Below are 24,482 nucleotides of genomic sequence, written 5' to 3' on the forward strand. Positions count from 1 at the left end.
ATTTTTCTGCCCTGAACTCCCTTCTCTTAATTTATCATAACATCCAATAAAACTAGAAACCACCTCTCCTCATTCACTCATCAGGAAGGTCCACAAATTACCTTAGAGCAGATACACTGTAGATGAGACATTCTACATTTCAATATTTCATTTTTAAGTCAGATTTTGTATACTATAAATTGGACTCAGAATCAAAATCCTGGTCAGGTTTTCAGCCTTTTTCCAAAACTGTCTTCCATTCCCCAACTGTGCCTGTTGAATATACTCAAGTCCTTCCTTCTCTTTTTTGGCACTTTTCCTGAATATTGTCTTGACCAGAAGGTCTTACACTATAATCCCAGTTCGTGCTGCCTTCACATGTGACATTAAACAGCACAATAAAACTGACAAAAGCATATGTTGGTGAACTTTTTGCATGTTGATCCTTGATCCCTCACCATCAGGATTCTTTGACTGTGCCTTATGCTACTTCTATTTAGCTGTCCTTTGCTTGCAAGCCTTATCCCTTTTGTCCCAGCACTGGCAAACTGCGCAATGTTACAGCTATATTTCTTACTGGAACACTGTATATGTTGTGTTGGCTATTGCTTCCCACGAAATCTGGGAGAGTTTCTGCAGTGTCCCAAGAGAGAGCTCATAAACTATTCTAATAGCAAAACAAAATGGTTAGCTTAGTCTATATTAGACACTTTGTTTAGATTAGTACAGCTAAAAGCCTTTAAGATGAATGTTCGCAGATGTGTAGCAGACCAAAAGAAGCACTACTAAGATCAGGCTAAAACAGGGCTCATATTTTTTAAACTTAGCACTACCTCTCTTACAAATAACATAATGTGCCAGAATGAAGTACTGCAGTGTGACTTGTATTAGGAAAATTATGAATGATGACGTGGGTAACAGTTTTCTACCACGCTCACTAAAGAGAAGGAAAGGTAGATGTGGGTAGGCTCTCCTGCTGCCAGCAATTACAATGCTTTCAGTACAAAATAAAGAAACAACATGAAAAAGATTACATGGAAACACATGGGACGAGAGTCTGAATTAGGAAAAAAGGCACATAGAAGATGAAGAACACTTCTTGGGTTGCATCAGATGTGGCTGGTGAAAGAATTTGGATAGGGCTAGAAAACAATGGCTTTTTTAGAATCCGACTCAGTTTAAAGTGCAAAACCAAATTCGGTGAATGGCATAGTGCAAAATTACTCTTTACCCCAGTTCTTTTTTCCCTGGTGTGTAAATCTGTTACAGTATTAAAAGTCTTAGTGGTGCTGGTTTTCTTGCAACTAAAATGCTTCAAGTATTTTGAAGAGGTTTTCAATGTGCCAATTCAGAATACATGAAGAAAAACAGCACTTGAAATTTGTGAAATAAGAGTTTTCCTTTTGTAGATGAAATCCACAAACAAGATAGGACCTAATATCAGCCACATCACGAGGGGCCCATTGTCCAATAAATATGCTCCTTGCTTAATAGAGAATATTAAGTTTAAAAGAAATCATGGAACTTGCAGATTTTTAAATTCAACTAGTTTTACTAAAAATCTAACTTACTAGTAAGCTGTTGCACAACACTGAAAAGCAACAGACCTAAACATAAAGATAAGTATAGAAGAATATGGGAATTATTAGAACTCAGATAATAAAAAGCTTATATAAAAATAATTATACATTTTTGGAATAATACACTTCAGAAAGGGGTCTCTTTTTTCTATGCTATAGAAATGTCAAAAGATTCTCTATTATTTTCTGTACCTTCTTTCTAAATGTCAAATTGCACTGTTATTTGTATTTAAAAGATATTCCATCATTTGCCAACAATGCCTATTATAACCAGAGGGACAACTTTGGCTAAAAGAAAAGGCACATAAAAAATAGCAACAATCAGCACCCTCAGTAGTTTCCCACTATGCAGGGTGAAACTATGAACCTAATGCATATTGGCAAGTTTGATTCTATTCATTTAGAGTTTGATTAAAAGCTAGGAAGATTAGCAAATACACAGTAACTAATATAAATATCCATTCTTCTTCTTTTTCTCAATTGAGCATTACACAGTAATGCTTGACTGTACTCTTTGCATTCTGGCTTGCCATGTTGACGTGGCAACACCTCCCTTCAAACTGAGGGCCTCAATTTGACTAGTCAATCCAGGCATATGTTAAAATGAATGAACTAGCCTTTGGTGCCACAAGACTGGAGATTTTTGTTAAAGCATCACAGCTAGAGTTTAAGCATTTCCAAATCAATAACAATTTGGAACATATTCTTGAATTCCAGAAATAATTCCTAATTGTATTGAAGATCACAATGCTTTTAAAAGAATGTAGAACAGCTTCCCTCAAGATTATGCCATTCTGATGTTGTGGCACTACAACTCCTAGAATTCCAGGCCACCATGAACAAGAAGTCTGGGAAAGCTGATGTAAAGGAAGAAAAGGTACAGTGATCCTAACCAAGTGACAAATAGAATCTTGTACGCATTTTAGAGAATCTAGGTCACCCACGTACAATAGGGCATTAGGTAATGCATGGCATAGCTGTAACTGAAAACTGAGCACAATCCAATTTATCTCCACTCAGCATGGACAGAAGTCAGAGGAAGAAGGGAGGTTAGGATATCTCTAACACATTCTGCATGTTCTTACACATTCAGCTGGGGACCAATATAGGGAGAAATGTGCTTTGCAGAAAGATTAAGAAATATAACAGAATAACCTACCCCATTAGAAGTGAAATATCTGAACCACTTATAATAGCTGGAATGCTAAGATAAATTCTGCTGAGAAGCTGAAAACCATTTCAGAAGTGTGGAATTCTATTAGATTCAGATAAAGTTTTCCTCAAAGTCAGCTTTAATCTATTCAGGGAAGTAAACAATTATGCATTTATGGAACAGACCTTATCAAACGTGTGCTGTTTGATATATGCAATGTTTACTGACTCTTCCAATCAATTTAGTTTTTTTTTTTAATGCAGAAATTCATTCAGCGCTATAATGTCCAAGGATTTGAGTAAACATGCTCAACTTTTTTTTTTCCTATTCAGAGAGCTCCAGGCTGGCTGGGCTATGTCTGAGTATGATGCTATAGAACAGGACATCAGATGACAGCTTGCTCAGGGAAAGTGCCCTACATACAACATTGATCCTTTTAGACGCTAATATACAAGTCCTGTGAGCTTGTAAGTCCTTTGCCCAAAATTATTGCCCCAGAAAAGAGGCCATGGGGTCATCTGGTCGCTGGCGCTTCATTTGGTAAGCCTCCATTTCCTCCTCTGTTGGCTCTCGGTTTTCATACATGCTATTATATGGTCTCTTTCTCTCATCTAATTGCATGATTTCTTTCACATGAAGGAGACGGGCTTCTTCTGCATTCAGTGCCTGAAATGAAAAGCAAATTCACTGCTTTGTTACAGTGGCACCTGGAATTACAACAAATGCTTAAAGAATCTAGTAAGCAGATGGAAAGATTCAATACAGTACAAAGAGCGAAGCTGCACTAAGACAGGCAAGAAAGGTAATGAGAAAGGTAGAAAAGTTGCAATCAGTAATAGATCATATGGGTCAAGTGAAGGTCAGATTTGATCCAAAGGATTCCAGCGGCTAGCCAATACAAAATTTTCAATAGTTATATAGCAGAACAGTTAAAAAAACTCACTATGAACACAGAAGTGAAGCATTATCTTTCTGTTCAAGCTAATGGTATATAAATGATATCACATTGCAGTTTTTTTTCAAATTTCACAGCCTACTATTAAATTAATGCTAAATACAAAAGCTTCAGCATCCACTGTCTTTTTCACTAAGGAATAGACACTTCCTTTCATATAGTTGTGAGGATACAGCTTGCTGTTCCATAGGTTGAGAATGTAATTTCACACTGGTATCAGAAGGAAAACAGCAGAATCTGATTCTCTTCTAAATCTAAATCTCTTCTAAATCCAAGAAAACCAGAACAGTTCATTATGCCAATGTGTTTGGATTGGAAAAGACACAGTCTCTCCCTTAAATTCAATACGGATCTGTGAAAACCAATATGGACCTAAGAAGATCTGTTGCTGGAAAGGTAGCTATAGGGAAGGAAGTTCCAGTATGAGAATAGAGGGAAATAAGCCTTTATTCTCATGTTCTACTCCAGATAGTCTATACGCTCCAAGAGGATATTTTGAGAATTCTATAGGACAGTGCAATTGACAGTGGTCATTTTATGCATACCTTTTTCAATTTTTCCTGTTTCTTTTTGTCTTCTCCCTCACTATCAGAACTTGTACTCTTCTTATGCTTTTTCTTTTTCTTCTTCTTTTCTTCTTTTTGTTTTTGTTGGTGCATCTATTGCAATGGGAAAGAGTATAAAACAAATGCAGACAATCATACAATTGTGTGAATGTGGGTACTCTAAGCTACGGGCAATTCGTACTCAGGGGGGTTACATGTACATGAAATTCATGATGACCCAGAAAGGGCCAGATGCATGTACATATCTGTATCATTTATCTAGCAGAGTCCTGTCCTACCTGAAAGTTTCAACAACTGCAGTAGATGCACAACTACTGATAATAGATACATTATACCATGGTTGCATTATACAAGCATGCTCTGTACTACTAAGTTAATGTACTAAGTTCTGCAGTAGTTGTCAAATGTTTTCAGGACTTCATGTAAGACAGGAGCAAGTAACCTGAAGGCCATACACACTGCTCCACAGCCTCATTTTCTGTGGCCTCCAAGATCATTCCACTGAATAATGGGAGAATGACTCTATTTTTTTCTTTTTGTAAATTAAGCAACAAAATGTGTGTAGACACCCAAGGCTTATAAGTACATTTATTTCACTTAAATCTTCCTGCCCTCTAAATCGGAAAAAAGAGAATTGCAGTTGCCACATCCTGTGAGATAATTAAACTGCTGCTATTCCCTCTGTGGCCTTTCTGGCTACTGAAAAAAAAATGATAAAGGAAGTGCAGTCACTCTGCTAATTCATTAAATACACTCGACATACCAAAATCACCTTCTTGTTCTTGACCGGCAATAGGCTTGTCTAGAAAGCCATCCATTAGGAAGAAAACAAAACAAAACAAAATGAAAGAAGAAACCCACCTCCATCAGAGTTTTGGGTTTGGTCATATGCTCATCCTCATGCACTTCACTTAGCAATTCTTCACTGGCATTCTGTGTATAGAAAAAAAAAATGAGAAAAATCAGATTTCACAAAGAGAGCTAAGTATTAGATTTGTTTTAAAAATGTCAATTTATATTTCTAGTAAATAAACTATATCTTACAGCAATTTCCTTTCCAGCTTCTCCTGTACAATATGAATACTTGACAAATGAGTAGCAGCATTTATATCCCCATCTTCCTTCTTTCCAGTAAGAACCCCAAATACACTGTAAGGAAAACAAGGGAATTAACTGCTTATAACGACGGAACAACAACAAAAAATAATGGTGTGCGATTTTATGGAGTGCATTTCATAAAGGTTTTTTTTCCCAACAACCTTCTACAACAGAAAAATGAGCAGAGACAGTGTACAATACACTAATCGGTTGAGTTACCTATAATGTAATAATTCCTTTGTATCAGGAACCAAAATCTCTGATCTATTATATTGGTTTATTTGAAAGATTTAAGCATCTGCATAATTCTACTAATGAAATCACTGGAATCTAAAAGATAGATTACACTATTAATATTTTTCACACTTTATCCTCATTATCTTCCCAAATAGAAGTTTCAAACTGCTGAAATTAGCTAACCAAGCATTTCTATAATTACTTGATCAACTTTCTTCTTTCAAAATCTGAATTTTACCTACTAAATATTAAACACTTTCTTCACAGAATATTTTGAAATAAACTGTTAGCAAATAAATCGTTGGCTCAACAAAAGAAATGTCGAGCCTCTCTTCAAAAAACAGAGACAAACTGCATCTAGAATATCTTCTGTTTTAGTTCTGCTAAAAACTCCCTCATGACGAATGTGTCATACTACTCTCTACAAACTTATTCATGATTAACACCAGGCACTTTGTGATGACATACTGTTAGGGATGACTAACAAAAATTAGAGTCTTAGTGTTTAGGAAACAAACTAATTGTACATGACAAACTGATCACTCACGTTTTAAAACTGAGTCTGAGTAAAGTTAGTAACCAGCCCCAACTCAGTCTGTTGGCTTCATCTCAACTCAGCCATGAAAACTCCCTAATGGACCACAGGCCAGTTAGCTAACTTTCATTGAACAAGGATCCCAGGGTCGGGAGGAAAAGGGAAAGCACCATATAGTATACATTTTCCTGAAGAGAATAATTGTAAAAGCAATTTAAAGAATCATAGAAACAAAAAATATATGGTCCTCAATTGCATTCAAATACTGGCTTCTTACAATTGTAAACCTCAGAATAATTCTGAACAGAGAATCCTTACTATGTGTTGATCACTTGAATAAACTTATTTCCAATACAAACACAGACTTTTTGTTTTAGGTCAGCCTATGCAATTTTTTTGGTCAATGACAGGATTTTATTGAGAACAGCCTGTTAGGGAGAGTTCATGCCAGGGCAGGGCTGAAGTAATCAGTACAGGTAGTCCTCGATCTATGACTGTTTGAAGTTACGATGGCACTGAACGAATGGTGGTTACGACCAGTCCTCAGAGTTCTGGCCATCCCAGCACCCCACAGTCATGTGATGGGAATCTGGATGCTTGGCAACTGGTTTGCACTTACGATCAGTTGCAGTGGCCTGTGATCACATGACTGCCATTTGCGACCTATCCTGCTGGCTTCCCAGAAAGTCAATGGGGAAGCCAGCTGGGAAGGTCGGAAGTCACTGGGTAAGTCTCCCCAAGCCACACACCCTCCCCCAGCCCCTCTGTGCTTACGTTGTGCTGGTCACTTGCACACCCTGTCACACCTTCCCTGACCCACACCTCTCTTGCATCTGACTGGTGCTGCACCTCTCTTGCACCCATCCCAACCCACCCCTCTTCCACACCCCCTTGCGCACTCTCTCTGACCTCCCTCATACCCTCATGCACCTCCTCACTCCCTCCCACAACTGGCAGCAGCCACTTACCTGCCTGCCTGCCTGGGACTCGCACCTTCATGCTGGCTTCCTCACTGACTTTGGTTGTGGGAAGCTGGCAGAAAGTTACCTCATCTAATGACCGTGGGATTTGGTTAATGATGGCAACTGGGACTGCAGGGATTGCCATTGCTAAGCAATGTGGTCATGCTTTACAATGGAAATTCCGGTCCCAATTGCAGTCATAAGTCTAGGACTACCTGTAGGTGGGGCAGATGCAGGATCCTCTCCAAGATGTACCGTATTTTTCTGACAATAAGACGCCCCCATGTACAAGACGACCCCCACTTTTCCAGCCCAAAATTAAAAAATCAATATTTTAAAGATAGTGCAGAACACATTTTTATTTAGTAATTAGTTAACATTGACCTGATACACTCGGTGGGAGGAGGTCCAAACCGTCTCTCTGCAGCTCTATTTCCAGGCTCTTTTGCTTAACTGATTACATTCAAGCATGAGTGAAACTGCAGATAGCTTGTCTCTGCAATCAGCCTTCCTCTAATTGGTTTGTTCAGCATCAGCTGACGTCAGTTACATCAGGCTCGTGATTGGAGGAAGTCTGTTTGGGAGACAAGCTATTTCACTCGTGACTGGAGGCTAGCAATAGGAGGAAGCCTCTCTGCAGAAACAAAGTATGGGCAGTTTGGAACCACGCGATTCTCGGCTGACTTCCTTGAATAAGACACCCTTCAGTTTTTAGGGTAAGGATTTTAGAAAAAAGTATCATCTTATAGTCGGAAAAATACGGTAATTTCCTCTTTCTGACTAGCAGAGAGGCTAGTTACGCTTGTTTCATGCAGAGGGCTTTTGAAATTATTCCAAGAGCCACAAACTGCCAAGTCCTGTTCCAGGTGCTTACTGTGTGGTTGTTGATCATTACGTCCTCCTCGTACTTAGAGCGAGCAATGGCTTTCTCTTGACCTTTAATAACTGTTCCATGTCTAGAATACTCCACATAGTCTTCTGTCTGAGCAAGCAGCAATTCAGGTGGTGGAGCATCCAGATGTTCTTGGCCTCCATACTACAAGAAAAAAAGACTTTTGAAAGATGTATTTGTGGGACTGCCTTTCACTGAATATATCTGCCTGTTCCACCAGATTGGACAGGGTGAAACTCCAGATCCCTTCTCTTAAATGTTGCCATCTAATAGGTCCTAGGAAGCCTCTTCCATAATGCCCCCTGCCCTGTGGAACACCCTCCCCCTGGGATCTGGCAGGCCCTCCCCTTTCAGCCTTCTGGACAACCATAAAAAGCTGACTCTTCCCCCAAGGGTTGGGATAGGGTGAGGTTGGAGCCCGAGGATGGCTTTGTTGGATGTACTGGAGAACCAAAGGACAGTTGAGGCGCCAGGTTTTGGTTTGTTTTTATTGCTTTGGTTTTTATTGTTACTGTGAGCCCAGAGTTGTGTTTTAAGATAAGTGGCCATATAAATCTTTTAAAATCAATAAATAATTTTTGCAGCATTTTTTTTATTTATTAAATTTATATGCCGCCCATCTCCCCCAAGCTGTATGGTGTTTGCATTTATGCTTGTCTATGAGATTCCCATAGTGGAGAGAGTTCTGATACATTTTTCAAATAGCAACTGTTAAAAAAAAAACTGCCTTAAAAATCATCTGGGAATTTAAGGTTCCTCAGAAAACATTTATTCTGATTTTGAAATTAGGTATGTTTGTCAGTGTAAACATTTTAACTTTCTCTGGTGATACGTGAGGTTATTTCCATTTTTAATTGTTTTATTTTATTCTTTAGGAATATCGATCTGGCAAAGTTTCAGGTAATTTGACATCTAATTACTTTATAAACTTTTATTTAATTTAGAAATGGGAAGTGATGCCATAGTGCGGCAAACATTTACTTTTTGAAACTAAAATGGTAAAAAGATATAAAAAGAACATTCTCAAGGAGACTGAATGCCTGTTAATTTACCTTCTCTAAGATGCTTTCTTTCTGCTGATGTTTAAAGTCTTCTTTTTTCACTTTGAAAGATTTGTACAAGAGTTCTAGTTTTGTAGGATCTGCCTGAAGATGGACTTCAGAGCCTTTTTCATAGGCCTCCCAGGCAAATACTTCGGAAATAAAAAAAGGAAAAATATTTTCAGTTTTTCTGAAATATGTGAATGTTGAACTATTAACTAGTTTTTCTAAACAGGTACTTAAAGATTCTTATTCTCTCCTGACCTCTGGGATGCTTCAGGAGGCAAAGGGAGGAGAGAGAATCAGTGTGGAGGATAAGCATTCATCCATGCCAGGCCCATTTCTAGACTAAGGATCTGAGGGAGGTAAAGGAGACTGGAGGACCTTTCACTTGGTAGAACCCCATCCCTCCCTCCCTTGATGTCCCAGATTAATCCACTTCCAGCTCCAACATGCTAAGAATTCATAAAAGTGCACATTTTCTTTCTGTAGTCAGTGGCCCTTTGGCAGTATAAGGAAGCATGCGTATACATCCCCTGACGAGTCCAGAAAGATGTATGCATAGCACCTTTAAAAAAGGCAATGTTTTCTTATATATTTTGGGAGACACCCTGTTAGAGGCTTTTGCTTCTAGTATTCCCCCCTCTCTTTGTTTGGGGGATATAGTATCAAATATGACATTCCTCACTGTAAACTGGGCATTTTCTTCTCTGAAAAAATCACCTTATCTAAAACAAATTTAACTTTAAAAAAAGTGGGCAGTGCTAAAAGATTTAGTACTTACACTGAGTTTGGGCCATAGAAATGGTGGCCCCGGTGTAACGAACAAAGTTATCCCCTGCATAACTGACTCTGTAAGCAAAAATAGTTTATTCTGTAAGTATCTAGCTTGCAATTATATTTTGCACAAACAGAAGCAAAGCAAACCCAAGGCCATTTTGATTAAATGGTAGAAATTTAGTAACACCCAATCCTTATTCATTAATGTGATTCTGGAATTCATTGTTGCTTCTCCTATTATATTTTGACCATAGGAGTCAACTCTTTCGGTCTTAAAATGTTGTTTTGAGCATTTTCTTTGTTAATAATTTAGATCAATATGTCTACAGAGAGAATAATTCATAATTCATCTGTCATTAAAATGTAGCATGAGAAACAATCTCCAAATAAAATCTGGGTAAGAAGAAAAGACATTGCCATCCTCCAGCAGCAAAATCTCCATTTCACCTACATGTAAGAATTAAATAAATTTTCTTATACATCATGGTTATTCACTGAGAGTTAAAAGCATTCTGAAGATAATTACAGAAATCTGAGATATGTGTTTTACAGCAGATATATAGGCAACCAATATTTATCTGTCCTCACCATCAACTCTCAGAACTTTTCCAAGTTCTGAGCATCCCAGACAACCTGCTTTGAGTGAAGAGCACTATGAGACGCTCCTATATATATATATATATATATTTTTAACTTTCTTCAAACTAAATATCAACCAGGAGAGACCTTCCCATGTACCAGTTTGCTGTAGGGCAATATACAAGATCACATATTTGCTGAAACAATTTGAAGCTAACTTACTCATCTGGATTCTTTCCTGCATTGGCATATGGGTTCTCTCTCATTGCTCTGGTTTTGGGATCATAGTAGGCAGAATTGGGGTCTAGATTCCGTAAGTACTAAAAGCAAAAATGTAAAAATATCAACTTGAAACTCCAGTACAGCTAATAACGCTATTACTTTAATGAATGTTCTGAGATCATACATTATTTAGAGTTACCCTTTAGTAGACACAGCTATATATTCCTCAAAATCAGATAATCAATACTGTGAATTCACCCCACCCAAAGTTAGGATGCGCTACAGCTATCACCCATCACTATGCCATCACTAGTCCTCTTCCATCCCTTTAAGGAAGGAATTCCATTCTGCCAATGCAGAAATGGAGGACAGCTGTAATTTTGTATCTTGGACTATTATGCTGCATTTACACAGTAGTGAACTATTTACACTGTATGTACACCATGTTGGACTATTATACTGCATTCACACAATATCCTAAGCCACAGAGAGTGGCATATTTAGTTACTACTAAAGATGGTACTGCTAATATGACAAAGATAAGCAGAAGCAAGTTATGCCTTTGTTGAACAACATGGAGAATATTAGCTTCAAAGTGACAGTTTTTGATGTGGTCCAGCTTACTTTAGCAATATCCTCTCGAATACGCAAGTTTCGGACTGTAATGCGTCTTTTGGAGTCAAAATTCTGTCCGGGCATATCAATGTCATCTGCATATTTGTCTTCATCTTCATCTTCACTGTTATGATCTCTTTCCTAAAAACACAGTGAGTGGCATTAAGCAACAGGTATGATTTCATTTGCATCAGTAACATTACACATGGAATTTTAGGCTAATCATTAAAAAAATATATAAATACAATTTTATTAGTGAAGGACTGAATTACTTGGCTAAATACTTTGTAAATAAAAATACAATTATATAAACTTGAGGTGTTAGGTATTTAAGTTCTGCTTTGGGTCCAAGTTTCATTATATCAGTTGCATAAAAACTGCAGCTGCAATGACAGATTAATCCATATATCTTCATGTAAGGAGGCAAAATGATAATGGTCACTTAAAAATCAAGAAATTCTGATCACATGGAATATTAAGTCCTTTATGTGAAAGACCAATTTATTCCATCCTAAATTTTGTTGTTATTATTTAAAAAAAACACTCTCACCGTTTGTGAATTTGGTTCCTCTTCTCCCCATCGATGTCGTGGAGAGTTCTACAGCAAACAAAAAAATCTCTCAGAACCAGCACAAAGAACTACACAGTGAAGTTACCAGAAGGAATGATGAAATGAGAAAAGGCAAAGCTGTGTTTTGAAATAAAAAGGCCCCCACTGAACTTCTCAAGCTTAACCAAGGTGGATTATTAGCTTCAAGCCATTTTATTTATCTAAGTCATCCCTCTGTCCTCAAAATAGCTTATGACAGACCTTTTTTCATGCTGTCTCAAGTCACAAAATAAATGATTTTTAAAAATTCATTCTTTTTACAATCAAGAATGGAGACATTATACTAATGCTGCCAGTGTTGGTAAGCTGTAACTTTAGCACAACAGTTTAAGTTAAATTGGCATGTAATTTCGGTTTTAAAAGTAGCTGTTTAAAGGAGTCAAGGGATCAAAGTGGATCATAGCACTTATGATGGCATCCTTGTGTTGGTTATGCAAAGATCCAGTATGCTACAGGACTGCATCACTGCCAGAAAGAACACATGCTCACATATACAGAGAAAAGAGTTTGTTCCGTATGCAGATTTTAATCTCTGACATTTCCCACTAAAGAGACCAGGTATCCAGTGATATGAAAAGCTCTTGCCCAGACTTCGGGAGCTGCTGCAATCCAGAATAAACAACGTTCAACTAGCTGAACAAATAATTAGGTTCCCAGGTAAAGGAAAGTAAGTTCCAAACAATGAAAATATCTTTTCATCCTGAAATATCTCTGGTTCCTCTCATTCAGAAGTATTACATAAAGTTTATGCTGCCATCTAGTGAAGCAATTAAGAATTTACTGCAAGGTGAAAGACAAGGCCATGCTTTCCTTTAACTTAACAGGAGAAAGCCATATTCAGTGCTTCTTTGTGTCATCAACATCCCATACTAGCTAGGAAAATTTATTGAAAAAATAGGAGAGCGCTGCCTTACACTTCTGATTTGCTGGTCATTGACTAAATAAAGATGTGTTCTGTTCTTCTGATTAAATTTTAGAGGGTTTTTTTCCCCTGACTTACCACTTGCTCTGTCAGTTTTCCCGAAGCCAGTTCCTCTTGCAACTTTTGGGCTTTCAGCGTGCGCTTAGCCTATACGTTAAAGGAAAAGCACGGTTAGTATTTCCCTTAAAAGATTTCATAAATACTTCATACTTATCATGAAAGAATCAATGTTTTTCTAGTTTTGATGAGAAAGGCATTATAAGTTAGGGTCAATAATACAGAACCGTCAGCAATTTACAGACAGAAAATTGATTCATAACTTGCTTTTTTTCCCTTTCCTGTTCTTCCATTTCTTCAATGATTTTGTCAAGACTTAAGAATGTTTAGTCTCTTTGGTGTCTTAATACAGAGGCAGCCAATGAAAAAATATCAATGGAATCAGAAGTAAAGGCAAGTAAGAGATTTAACATGGTTCCCTTCAAACCATGAATGGAATGTAGGAGGATGTGTCTTCCTCTTGACTCCTCTTTTAGTATTGTAGATATTCTGTAGTTAATTGTTAACTGGTCAAGTTTTGGGAAAGGAGGAATCTTAATTATTTGGGAGGGGTGTTGCTTGGTGGAAGAGTACTTAGTTTACATGCAAACATTAATAGGTATAATCTTCAGGCATGGAAGAGGAAAAAATCCTATCTGAAACTTGGAAAGCTAAAGTAAAGGAAAAAAAATCTACTTACTAGATCAACCTTGGCATATTCTTCTACAATCTTCATGTGCTCTTCTGGGTTATAGCCATTCCAACGGTCTCTTTTCCCATCATAGTCAAACATCAATTGAGGCTGCACATGTTCATCTGCTGCAATGTTAGTTCCTGTAAATTTTGCTCCAACTTTTCTAGGTCTCTGCAGGGAATAAAATGTAATACAATCTTTGCCTCTCAGAAGGAGAACTGCCTATATTATTCCTGTTTCTTAGCAGACGTTAGGGAAACATAGCCCCCCCCATCACCACACAGCATTGATATTTTTTTCTGCCTTTTCCTTCTTGCACACTCTTTCCTAGTGGTATTAAGTTTTTTCCAGGAGCAATGCAGCTACTACATTTATGTGACTGAACTATTGCTCCACTATTAACACTGAAATCAGGGACCATATGGGACAAATGAATATAGTGAACAGGAGCTTCAAAGACCTAAAATTCGGAATGATAAACTACCATGTTATTGGTCCAACTGTTGTGGCCTAGATTACCATATCCCATGGTAACCACACTGCAATACCTGCAGAAGAATATGCTTTACTCCTCCCATCATGAGGTAGAAGCGTCAATTTTCTTAGATCAAAAGCTATCCCAGTTCTTTGTGACTGAGAAAGCATGGGAAAACCAGACTAACATAAGACCATTGCAAATAGCTTTGATTTAGCCACATTTAGCAACATATTTGATTCTCTTATTTCTTTATTGAATTCAGGTACCTTTTTGAAAAGTGGATGCTGTTTGTCACCTGATTAACCTCTTCCCAGTACAGGTAGTCCTTGCTTAATGACCATTTATTCAGCGACCATTTGAAATTATGGCAGCACTGAACAAATGGTACTTACGCCCAGTCTCTGAAGTTAGAGCCAATGAAGCCCCTTCGGTCACGTTATCAAAATTCGGGTATTGGGAGCCTACCTGTACATACAACCGCAGAGGCTCTTCCACTCCACCCTCTGCTTATTTCCTCAGTGGCAGTGGCAGTGCTGGGACTGAAGTAGAAGCCTGGGGCCTTCAACAGTCTCAGCCAGCTGCTGCCTCTTGTGGGCCTCTACTTCAGGCCCGGCACTGCCCCCGCCAGCCCCAGCTGACCTTTGCCTTCTTCCTCCCACAGCTGACGAGGCGCACCCAGCCTGTCCTATGCGAGGCAGTTGCTGACTGTGCCAGGCCTTCTCCCTGAGACCACATGCACCTTTCTCCAAATTGCACGCTGTCTTCTTGCGATGCTTCAGAAGGCCTTAAAAGCATTGTGAGAAGCATCGTAAGAATTATATTATTATGATGATGGCATGGGACTGGATTACCCGAGGGACTGTCTCACCCCCATTATATCTACCCATCCCACCCGGTCAGGCAGGGAGGGTATGCTGTGGATTCTGTTGATGAAAGAATGTCGATTGGCGGGGTCTAGAAAGAGAGCCGTCTCTGCCATGGCCCCTGCCTTATGGAATACTTCCCCCGAAGAGGTGAGGCAGGCCCCAACTCTCTTGTCCTTCTGGAAAGCAGTCAAAACCTGGCTCTGCCAATTGGCATGGGGCACAAAAAAGGGCAACCAACCCTGGGGGTGGCTAGCACCTTGAAGATGCTCCCATATGTTAACATCTTACTGACCATCAACATCTTGGAAGATATTATTTGTTATGTGTTTGGTTTTTATTCTACTTTTACTGTATTTTATATTGTTTTATTGTATGTTAATATTTATTGCTGTTTTATTGTGAACCACCCAGAGTCACTATTTGTGAGATGAGCGGTATCTAAATTTGAAATATAAATAAATAAATAAAAATTATTGTAGTATAGTTCATGGCAAGCATTTTGCTCATAAAGGTACCTACCACACAGTTACAGTGACAAAATGAGATGTATAAAAAATCAGATTTTAGATTACAATCCTGTAGACACTTATCTATGAGTATGTCCCATCCCATCAAAATCAGTGGGGCTTATTTTTCTGTACTTATATATAGGATTGTGCCATTTACAATATTATTTGAATCTTTGAAACAGTCAAAATTGCAGTTTAAGTTCTTTAGCAATCAATAACTCTGACACTACCAAAAATAAAGTGACTTAGCTATAAAATCATGATACATTAAAAATTCTGAGTTTTTTTAGGTGTTTTGTTTGCAAGTCTTTAGGGCAAATGTTAGAACTGGAATAACTGTACAGTAATCAGAGCTAGACAAACTGCAGTAACACTCCCTCAACATTTGTATACAGAATTAAATGTATGCCAAAGGCATACTTTCATTTTGAAAAAAATGAAAGACAGCAAACACAAAGAAAATTATGGTGCACTTCTATTTCTATGTTCCATGCAACTGTCACTTCCAATTTCAGTTCTATTAGATACAATTTTTTTGAATCCACAGAGACTACAAAACGTTTACTTGACAGAGTCATGTTGCTTTTATGGAATGACTAATATTTACCTCTAGGCAATCTTTCTTCTTATGGGTTAATGCACCACAGTTCTCACAAGCACCTTTACGATATTTAGTTGCAACAGCATTCTAAAGACAAAAACAAATGAGTTCTTTGCAGCAACAGAGTATTTACTTCGTCCTCTTCTATAAGCTAGAATATGGTAGGCTCACTCTAACTTCACAAAGAAATTGCCTAACTATATAAATTCAATTGTTCTGAAATGCTAATTACAGGGAATTTTAGCCAGAACTAGGTTTGTAAACTCCAAGGAACTATGCCCCTTCACATTTGATACTGAGAAAATGTAATGCACTATCACTAAATTTGATCTTTTGAATGCTAGTCATAATGAAAAAGCCAAGCAAATTGGTTAACACTTATTCATAGTCTTGTACAACAGTATCACTTTTACATATAGCTACCTACCTCTTTAACTCCTCGCTTATACCATTCTCCTAGTAATGTAAATTCTTGTTGTTTCTCTGGCTGAGGTCTCTGATGTTTCAGCGTAGGCCTTTTTGAAGGATCTATATACCATGGCACAGAGGAAATATACTGGGGAATATGAGGGTTGATGTCTCTGTAACAAGTACAGTAGTGTTAGAATTAGATTGGAGTTTAGGCTCCACATGGCACTTATTCTCCAATAAATGTACTAGGGATATATAACTACTGTAGAAATCTAACATCATTTAGTGGTCAGAAAAAGAGGATTCACTAAATGTTTTTAGAAAAGACTTAAATGGAACCTCAATAATTTAATACAGCATTTTATTTGACCAAACAGTAGAAACTGAATTTATAGTACAGTTTTTTTGTAAGCATGTCTGTTTTGAAGATTAAATTGGATCAGATGATGTAACTAAATTACTTCTATTCAAGAACCACTTCATCATACCATGCTTTAAGATCTCAACTGGAATCTCTCCTTTGTCTGTGTGATATAGGGGTTGGGGGAAGGTCTTCACAGTCAGATGCCTATGTGACTCAACAATATACCTCATAAATAAATAACTTCACCTACATTATCACAAGCTGTCTGCACAGGGATTTTATCCCCGATAGGCTTTCTTGTCCTTTGTCTCACAGTGCCCGGCAAAGAAGCCAAAGGAGCGTTCTGGTCAAAACCAAGATCCTCTATATTAATACCAAAATGTTATCCACACTTACTAGTAGGTTAGGAATAAGACCCCCCCCCCAAAATCAATGAGGTCTTATCCCTAACCTAATAGAATCAAAAGAAACTATAATACACTTTTGAATTCCAAGATTTTTAAAACTCTGAACTAATGAATGTATCGTAGTCTCTTTTGATTCTAGACATATTAGACTTGACATTCCATGATTTAAATCCCCCCCCGCTGCGTGCTCTATTCTAGAAAAAGTTAGGAAAATACAGCACAGATCAAAGAAAGAAATCAATTCACTTTGTTCACTTCATTATTTAGCTCAATGTTTAATAATATAAAGAGTTGTAACAAATCCTTTCAGATGTAGCCCCACATTTAGTTTTGTTATAAAAGGTTATAACCTAAAAAGGCTTAAAGTTGTATTAGGATTGCAATCAGCACTTACTTTCCTTCTTCATCCACTTCAGCTGGTGCATTTCCCAGTTTTCGTTGTTCTTCCAATTCCTTCTTCTTTCTCCAATCCTCTCTTGTCATCTTCTTAGGTTCTTCCAAGCCATTTGATCCTCCAGGAGGGTTAGCAGCTATAGTTTCCATGCTCCCAGATTCTGTTGTTTTGCCTAGTAACACGAACAAGTATATTGACTATGGAAATAGGTTCCCAAACTATTTTAATAAATGCTAAAAAGGAAAAAGTCCTGACTGTGAATAAACCATTCTTAATTTCAAGAATCTAGCTGACAAGCAAATTTTCCTCCAAAGGTACCCAGATATGGTGAGTTTGGAAGACTACTTTTCTCCTTTGAGAGCAATCCATGGACCAAGAACCAGATGCAATTTGGGGATCCTCTGCTGCAACTAGTCCAGAATGCAGCGCACCCACAGTTCTGGGTGCCCTGTGCTTCACCCAGGTTACTCCACTGCTGTGTGAGCTGTACTGGCTCCCAGTTGCTTTCTGGGTGCTGCTTATCACCTTTACATGGCACAGGGTCAGGTTATTTGTGGAACTGCCTCTCCCTGAGGGTATCTGCCCATCCCACTAGGTCAGATAGGCTGGGTGAGCTACAGGTCCCTTCCCTTAAATGCTGTCATCTGTTGGGGCCTTGAAGATGCACCTTCTCTGTAGCTGCCCCAGATCTTTGGAAGTCTTTTAGTCTTCTGGAAGGCTATGAAGACCTGGCTCTTACCCCAAACACTGGGTTAGGATGGGGGCTGAGTCAGGAGGTTAATAGTTTGGTTGGTCTGGCATTTGGTGGGAAGGGCCGTTCTGTGGTTACTCTGGTTTTTATTGGTTGTTATGGGCTGCCTAGGATCATTATGCGAGATAAGCAGTCATATAAATTCTCAAATAAATAAAATACACATATTGTGTGAAATATCACCGAAAGCGTTCCCAACCATCGCCTTCCCTTTGCATACCTTCCTTAAACTCTAACTAGTCTACTACGATGCTTTTCTAAATTGGGGCACTCGCCCTCGTCTGCTCAAACGACTCCAACTCCCATCAGCCTCAATGGCAGTCGCCCTACCCAACGACAACAGGACTATGAAATCTATAATCCAAACTCCCAGCGTTAGTTGCCTTGAACTTGCGTAGGAGCGACGGAAGAAGAGGCATAACTAGAATTTGCTCTTCTGTTTTATGAAACTCAGAGCTCTGAACTTCCCGGGCCTCATTAACGAAGAGACTCAGAATTTAACTACCTGCGGAACAATTTAATCCGGATTAGGCCCCTCGCGTAAATACACATTGGTTGCAGAAAGCCTGAAGAACCGCCCGGGAAAGCAAACGAGCCCCGAGAAGCCTCTCCGACGGAAACAAGAGCACTCGCCCACTCACCCAAGTCACAGCCAGCCCTCCTGCGCCACTGGACCTGCGACGCTCACTAGGCCTCACTTCCGCTGCCCTTCCGCTTCCCACAATGCAGAACGGCCGCCTTCTCGCTGCTCCTTAAAGGGGCCGCGCTCTATTTTCAAAAGCGCTCAGCTTTCTCCAACGACGTTCCATTCCTGGGCTTTGGACTTCAGTAACTCTCTTCAGCGGACGAGCTTGAAGCTCTGCAGAGTCGGCCTTTCAAATGTCGGTGGAGTTTGTTCCCAGATAAATGGATACATTAGTAGAAATGAGGATCTGAAGCCCAAGACTTGGTGGAAATGCACTTTCTTTAATACAAGCCGCTACCATTACGTTACTGCAATGGGATTTATTATGGCATAAGTTTCCACAGATCTTTGTCTTGTTTAAAGCCTTTGATAAAGTGAAATGCAATTTATAAACATTTTTATCTCATCATGGAGAATATCTATCTAATGGGGTCGCTAAGAGTCGACAACGACTTGATGGCACGTAATTATCACCATTACCCATGACTATAATGCCACAGCATACCGTTTTCTTAGCAACAATATAGAAGTACTGCCTTCTTCCAGGACTTTCTCGACCAGTGTAGCCGATAGTCATGGTATCCCTGGGGTGGCGGTCTCCCCTCCAAGTCTTAGCCACGGCCGACCCTGTTTGCCTTCCCAACCCAGATAAAGTCAGCCAGACACTGCCAGCCGCACTTACCTGTCATAATTCCCAGTGAGTTTCACGGGACTTTGTTCTGATTTGGACATCCACAGCATCACAGCGTTAGTCCGCAAAATGCGACATGATTTCATGCTGATCACGTTGCACAATCACCCCTCTGAAGTTGTTTTTTTTAAAAAAATTAAAACGGTTGCAACCATCCTAGAACTTTAAGTCCCCTCTCTATTCCACCAGAATAGGCTGTTTGAAGATTATGGGATCAAGTCAGCTTCGCAGATCGACTTGACGCGTCCTCGGCCCAAATGTCCCGCGTTCCCTGCCCCCGCCTTTTTTCCAACCCTAAATCGAATTGCACGCCCCTCCCTTCGCTTGTTTGCAGATAAGATTCAAGGCAGAGAAGTGTAGCCTCCACCTTTTCGTCCGCCAGCATTGGTTTAGAAAGGGAGCCAATCAGTAGTTTTAGCGTCTCAACACGAGGAGCAACAGCCAATCAGGAACGAAGGTAATGATTTAAAAGAGTCCGGTGGAGAAAGCTCCGTTGTAGGTTTTAGACGAAGTGAGTGTGGAGGTAATGACTCAATGAGGGGTGATGGTTTTAGAACTTTCTATTTGTTCCTACTATTTAACATTTTAAGGGCTAGCTCTGTTGTGTTCTGACTTGGAATATCGTAACTGCAAAAGTAATATAGGGAGGGGCGAGTCGATCGGTATTTCTGTTCTATTCTCTTGTCCTTTATAACTGTTGTTAGTTGAAACTGCTTTTTTAGAAGTCTTATAACTATTTCTTGGGCTTACATTGTTTAGGTATATAGATATAGTGCTATTTTTCTGCCTGACAGCCTTCTAGAACTAATTCTTGAAGCTGTATTAATGAAGCTAGAAATGCCAACACTAGGAGTGTTAAATTGAAATAATTGAAAAAAAAAATGAAGGCTCCAATTCTGCTTACAAGTATCAGAGAGCAAGATATACTGAGCTCTATAGTGTTTGCACAGAATAAACATATCTGAAATCCATATGGGATAATATCTTTATTAGAACTAACCAAAATGTCACAAAGTTTTCTAGAACTTCAGGAGGCATGACATTCTAAAATAGGAAATGGGGGAGAACTAATTTTTTTTTATAAAAAAGATGATGTTTAAGCTACAAGGAGTTTAATTCAAAGTAAGATATGTGGTTTTAGACCTCTGAATACTAGAAGTTGGTATAATGAGAACTATCATTTGGAGATCAAATTAATGGCTGTACTGTATTTAGTCTGACTTACACATTTTGAATCTTTCTCAACTATCAGGTGTAACCCCTAATTTAGCATAAATAAGTCTCCTTTTAATGAGCTTGACACCCAGTTACTTCATCAACATGTCTATGGAACCAATATGTACCTGCCTACTTTTAGGATCTCAGTCTAGCCTATGGTACTGATAGTTTTTGTCTTAGTATTAACCTGGTCTGATTCTGCTTGTTTCTGAGCCTAGACAAAGTCAGCCAAGGCCATCTTCTGAGGCATAAATTTTCTACAGATGGCATTATTCCTAGTGGCCAATCAAAATTACCCTCTAGCTTTGTTGGTATCAAGACTGTATTATTTATTTACTTTCCACTGTAAGATCAAGGAATTATATATATGTAAAGTAGCAGATGGCAGTAGATGTTTCCAAATTGGGGAAGAAACAATGATCAAGTTGTGTTTTCAAACTGCTTAAGTTAAAAACGTTTGCATTTCCTGTAAAAATAACGAGTGAATTTTGTATAGAATTCATAGTCTTCCGAAGTGTGAGTTAATTTAAGGTAGTTTGAACCGTGGCATAAAAAGGATCACTGTCTTGGCTCTAGAAGATTCTGGCTGAGCTAGCAGCAGCTATCCGATTTGTGTGATATTCTAGGAGAAAAATAATTTGCAGGCCTGTATTAATGTGAGGGGTTTAGACAATCAACACATTTAGATGCACTATAATATTGTGGGTATCTGTTTTAGGGGTCATTTGATGCCATAGGAATGGCAACACATATCTTCATAGACAAAGAGAATGGAGAAGCTGGCACTGCTGCTGCTACTAAGGACCGACTAAAACTGCTATTGGCACCTTGTGAGTTTGCATTAATAGAATACAGTACAGATAGTCTAAATGAGCAGAAATCTCTTTCTCTAAAAAGGCTCACTCAAAATATTAATGGATTTGGATGCTGACTAATCACAATGCTTTGCTATTTTAAGAGGATGGAAGATGAAGAGCTGTCTAAATGTGATATCAGCATGGCTGTTGTGTAATGGACAGCAGTGAGAAGAGAGCCAGTCTTGAGATTCTACGTATAACTTGGTCATGTAATAAGATGATAACACAACAATACAGGGTGGGAAGGAAGAGAAATGAAAAGTGGCCACCATTCTGCCTGTATGGAAAGAATTGAGCTAAACTGCAAGATATTGTCGTAATTTCAGTAAAGGTTGCTTGTCTAATAGACTACTGGACATAAAGGCCAATGTAGTTGTACTAATTCCTCCATAGCCCTGCTTTGAATTGTGAAGTTGTATGTTTTTAGTGCATTTGGAGATGCTAAACTTACATTAAGGAAAAACATTTTAATTAAAAAATGTTGACATATAGGATCTAAATTACATTGTATAACAGGCCTTTTCCCCTCTACAGCGAAAAGTTTGGTTGAAAGACCTCATCCTAAAACCCCTCTTGTTGGAAGGACAGCTAATGTGAATCTAACAGAATCTCAATCAGTCAGGAAGGCTCTGGGAAGTTTGAACAGGCCTCTGGCAACAACGAAGAGTCAGTTCCCTAAAGGGAAAAAGTTGTTGTCAAAAAAGGTTAGTAAAACTAATGTTCTGTTGGATGCCATTGATACGCTCAGACAGAAGAAACTAACAATGCTCATGTCGAACATAGCTTAGAGAATAATTGTAAACCAAAGAATGAATAGTAAGACTGAATCACAATTTATTCATATATTCATGAAGAATTATCTTGATTCTCACTGTAACTAGAGAATGTAAGTTACTACTAACAATATTAAATGTAATTGCCATGATTTCACATTGATAAACAGTGATATAAGGCTGGAAAAAAGGATAGGTGGTTTATACCCATAGAAGCAATGCAAAGGAACTCTTGATGAGAACAAGGACAGTAATTCTGTATACATTCTATACTTTTCTGAAGCCTTGGGTCACGGGAAGTGAAGCAACTCTGTGAAAATCATTTAAGTCCCCAGTTTAATCTCTGGCATCTTCAGGTAGAGTAGTAAAACTTCTATTTGAAGAATGGAAGTGCTACTAGTGGGTCTTCACAGTAATGGGATCAGGTGGCCAATCGTCAGTCCTGGAATAAAACAGACTCCTGTATATCCCAGATATTCAGGTGCTACAATCTCTAGCCTTTGTTTTGAGAGGGTGTTGTAACTATTAATCTGGTTATTCTCACTTAGGCAAATGAAAATACAAGCAGAGCTGAAGACAACAGCATGGTTCCTGAAGACTGCCCAGAGAAGGAGAATCTTTTTTCTTATAATCCTCTAGGTAATGCCCAAAAAGGAAAGAACTTCAGTTTTCTTGGCAAAAGATTCAATAAAGAATCAGGTTACACAGATAAACATCGAGACAATAAGATGTGATACCACTGGCATGCTGTCCTGTTTATAGTGCAGTAGGATTCCATTCTAGATTTGGTTTAATAAAGATAGTGAAAAGTTGAGAGAAGTTAAATTGATTAAATTTAAGTGTAGCTTTAACCAAGCCTGTTCCTGACACATGCCTGAGGTGGAATGGGAAACTGCATTTCATTGTATTTTTTCTGCTGTTTTCCATGAACAGATTTTGAGAGTTTTGAGGTTCCTGAGGAGCACCGTCTGAGCCACATGTCACTGACTGGAGTCCCTCTTATGACATTTGAAAGTGTGCCTGACAGATTTGCAAGCACTATCCCTCCACCTATAAAACAACCTTCAATTTCATGGGACTATGGTAAATAAATACTTAGACTATATTCAGAAGAGCCAGCACCTGTGATGTTCTTTCTTTAACTGCCTTGTTCAACCTCGGGTTTTCAAGATGCACTGGGACCATAACAGCTACCATTAGTAGCTAGTTGTTAGTCATGTGGGCTAATAATTCTGCGAACTGTAGTCCTAAAGTACTTGGAAGGCACCTGGTTAGGAAGAGCTGGGCTAGAGGTAGTAGGAATTGAGTAAAAATTGAAAGAAGGCGGCAACTCTTTAGGAATTACCCAGTAACAGCTACTTTAGGAATGACTAAGTAAACATACATTTTGGTGTCTGAAAATAAAACCCTGAAGCTAGGGCTGAAACAATCAGAATTGGAATATAACTGATTTGAAATATTAAAACCTTTTATTCTTTTCAGACTGTCTGCAATCAACTAAGGACTTTCTGGCCACCCTGGATGAAATAATAATTGATCTTCCCCCTCCCTTATAACAAGTAAACAAGTTATATTTTAAAGGTGAATTCTGAACACGTAATGTCATAATAAAGAACTTATAGTTGTAACTTGTGTCTTGTTTGAACCTGCTGGTAGATTTGGGGAAAAGAATTTCATATAATGAAATTATTTATTTACTATTTTTACCCCAAAGGAAGACAACTCTGATTTTAAAATGATCCCAACAAAAGAGGAGAAGATAAAAAAGTTAAAACACCAAAGAGAAATGATCTTTCCCAGTTTATCAGCCAGGATTGCCAAGCTAGCTGAAACAATCCTGGAGATGCTCTCCTTCTGCCCCTCTCAAGCAATTTGTGCATGTGAAGCCATACTCCCAAAATGGCAGGGCAAGGACAAAAGAAAAGTTTAGGAATTGAATTAATAGCTACCAATTAAAATTGGGTATGAGACAAGGTACCCTGTTTGTAACATCAGTTGATAATCATCTGCGTTTACCAAGTA

The 24,482-nt window shown here is 38.6% G+C and overlaps 2 protein-coding genes across 8 annotated transcripts; one reads left to right on the forward strand and one right to left on the reverse strand.

Annotated features, from left to right (window-relative positions):
* Positions 1-2,792: 2,792 nt before the first annotated feature.
* SLU7 (spliceosome associated SLU7) lies at positions 2,793-19,033 on the reverse strand. 2 transcript variants are annotated; one of them, XM_007420980.4, is made up of 16 exons: positions 18,878-19,033; positions 17,486-17,657; positions 16,337-16,490; positions 15,916-15,996; positions 13,462-13,626; positions 12,804-12,872; positions 11,744-11,791; positions 11,203-11,334; positions 10,579-10,676; positions 9,782-9,849; positions 9,010-9,149; positions 7,940-8,101; positions 5,278-5,382; positions 5,095-5,166; positions 4,213-4,326; positions 2,793-3,378 (listed from the first exon to the last, which is right to left on the reverse strand). In XM_007420980.4, exons 2-16 carry the CDS (start codon positions 17,632-17,634, stop codon positions 3,199-3,201), a joined length of 1,737 nt encoding a protein of 578 aa, XP_007421042.1. In that variant the 5' UTR covers positions 17,635-17,657; positions 18,878-19,033; the 3' UTR covers positions 2,793-3,198. The 2 variants fall into 2 exon arrangements, with proteins under 2 accessions (XP_007421042.1, XP_025024492.1); XM_025168724.2 differs by having other exon boundaries at positions 18,742-18,879.
* Positions 3,112-24,088, forward strand: PTTG1 (PTTG1 regulator of sister chromatid separation, securin). 6 transcript variants are annotated; one of them, XM_025168746.2, is made up of 8 exons: positions 3,140-3,252; positions 8,833-8,857; positions 10,145-10,230; positions 21,549-21,660; positions 22,222-22,391; positions 23,009-23,099; positions 23,394-23,543; positions 23,943-24,088. In XM_025168746.2, the coding sequence occupies exons 4-8, from the start codon at positions 21,570-21,572 to the stop codon at positions 24,014-24,016; spliced, it is 576 nt and encodes a 191-aa protein (XP_025024514.1). In that variant the 5' UTR covers positions 3,140-3,252; positions 8,833-8,857; positions 10,145-10,230; positions 21,549-21,569; the 3' UTR covers positions 24,017-24,088. The 6 variants fall into 6 exon arrangements, with proteins under 6 accessions (XP_087989728.1, XP_025024514.1, XP_087989729.1 ...); XM_088133603.1 differs by lacking the exon at positions 3,140-3,252 and adding an exon at positions 3,374-3,514; XM_088133602.1 differs by lacking the exon at positions 10,145-10,230 and having other exon boundaries at positions 3,112-3,252.
* The last annotated feature ends 394 nt before the right edge of the window (positions 24,089-24,482 follow it).

This window comes from Python bivittatus, unplaced genomic scaffold (assembly GCF_059951505.1).
Source record: "Python bivittatus isolate LINGU-HERP-01145 unplaced genomic scaffold, Pbiv_v1 ctg000080_np1212, whole genome shotgun sequence".
NCBI lineage: Eukaryota > Metazoa > Chordata > Lepidosauria > Squamata > Pythonidae > Python > Python bivittatus.

Coding starts and splice junctions, on each gene's coding strand:
- PTTG1 (XM_088133602.1), top strand. CDS start 3,221: ATGGGGTCATCTGGTCGCTGGCGCTTCATTTG. Junction 3,253..8,832: donor GGTCGCTGGCGCTTCATTTG/GTAAGCCTCCAT, acceptor TTTATTCTTTAG/GAATATCGATCTGGCAAAGT. Junction 22,392..23,008: donor AAAAGTTGTTGTCAAAAAAG/GTTAGTAAAACT, acceptor ATTCTCACTTAG/GCAAATGAAAATACAAGCAG.
- SLU7 (XM_007420980.4), bottom strand. CDS start 17,634: ATGGAAACTATAGCTGCTAACCCTCCTGGAGGATCAAATGGCTTGGAA. Junction 16,491..17,485: donor GAAGTGGATGAAGAAGGAAA/GTAAGTGCTGAT, acceptor TACTTGTTACAG/AGACATCAACCCTCATATTC. Junction 9,150..9,781: donor TTCTATGGCCCAAACTCAGT/GTAAGTACTAAA, acceptor TTATTTCCGAAG/TATTTGCCTGGGAGGCCTAT.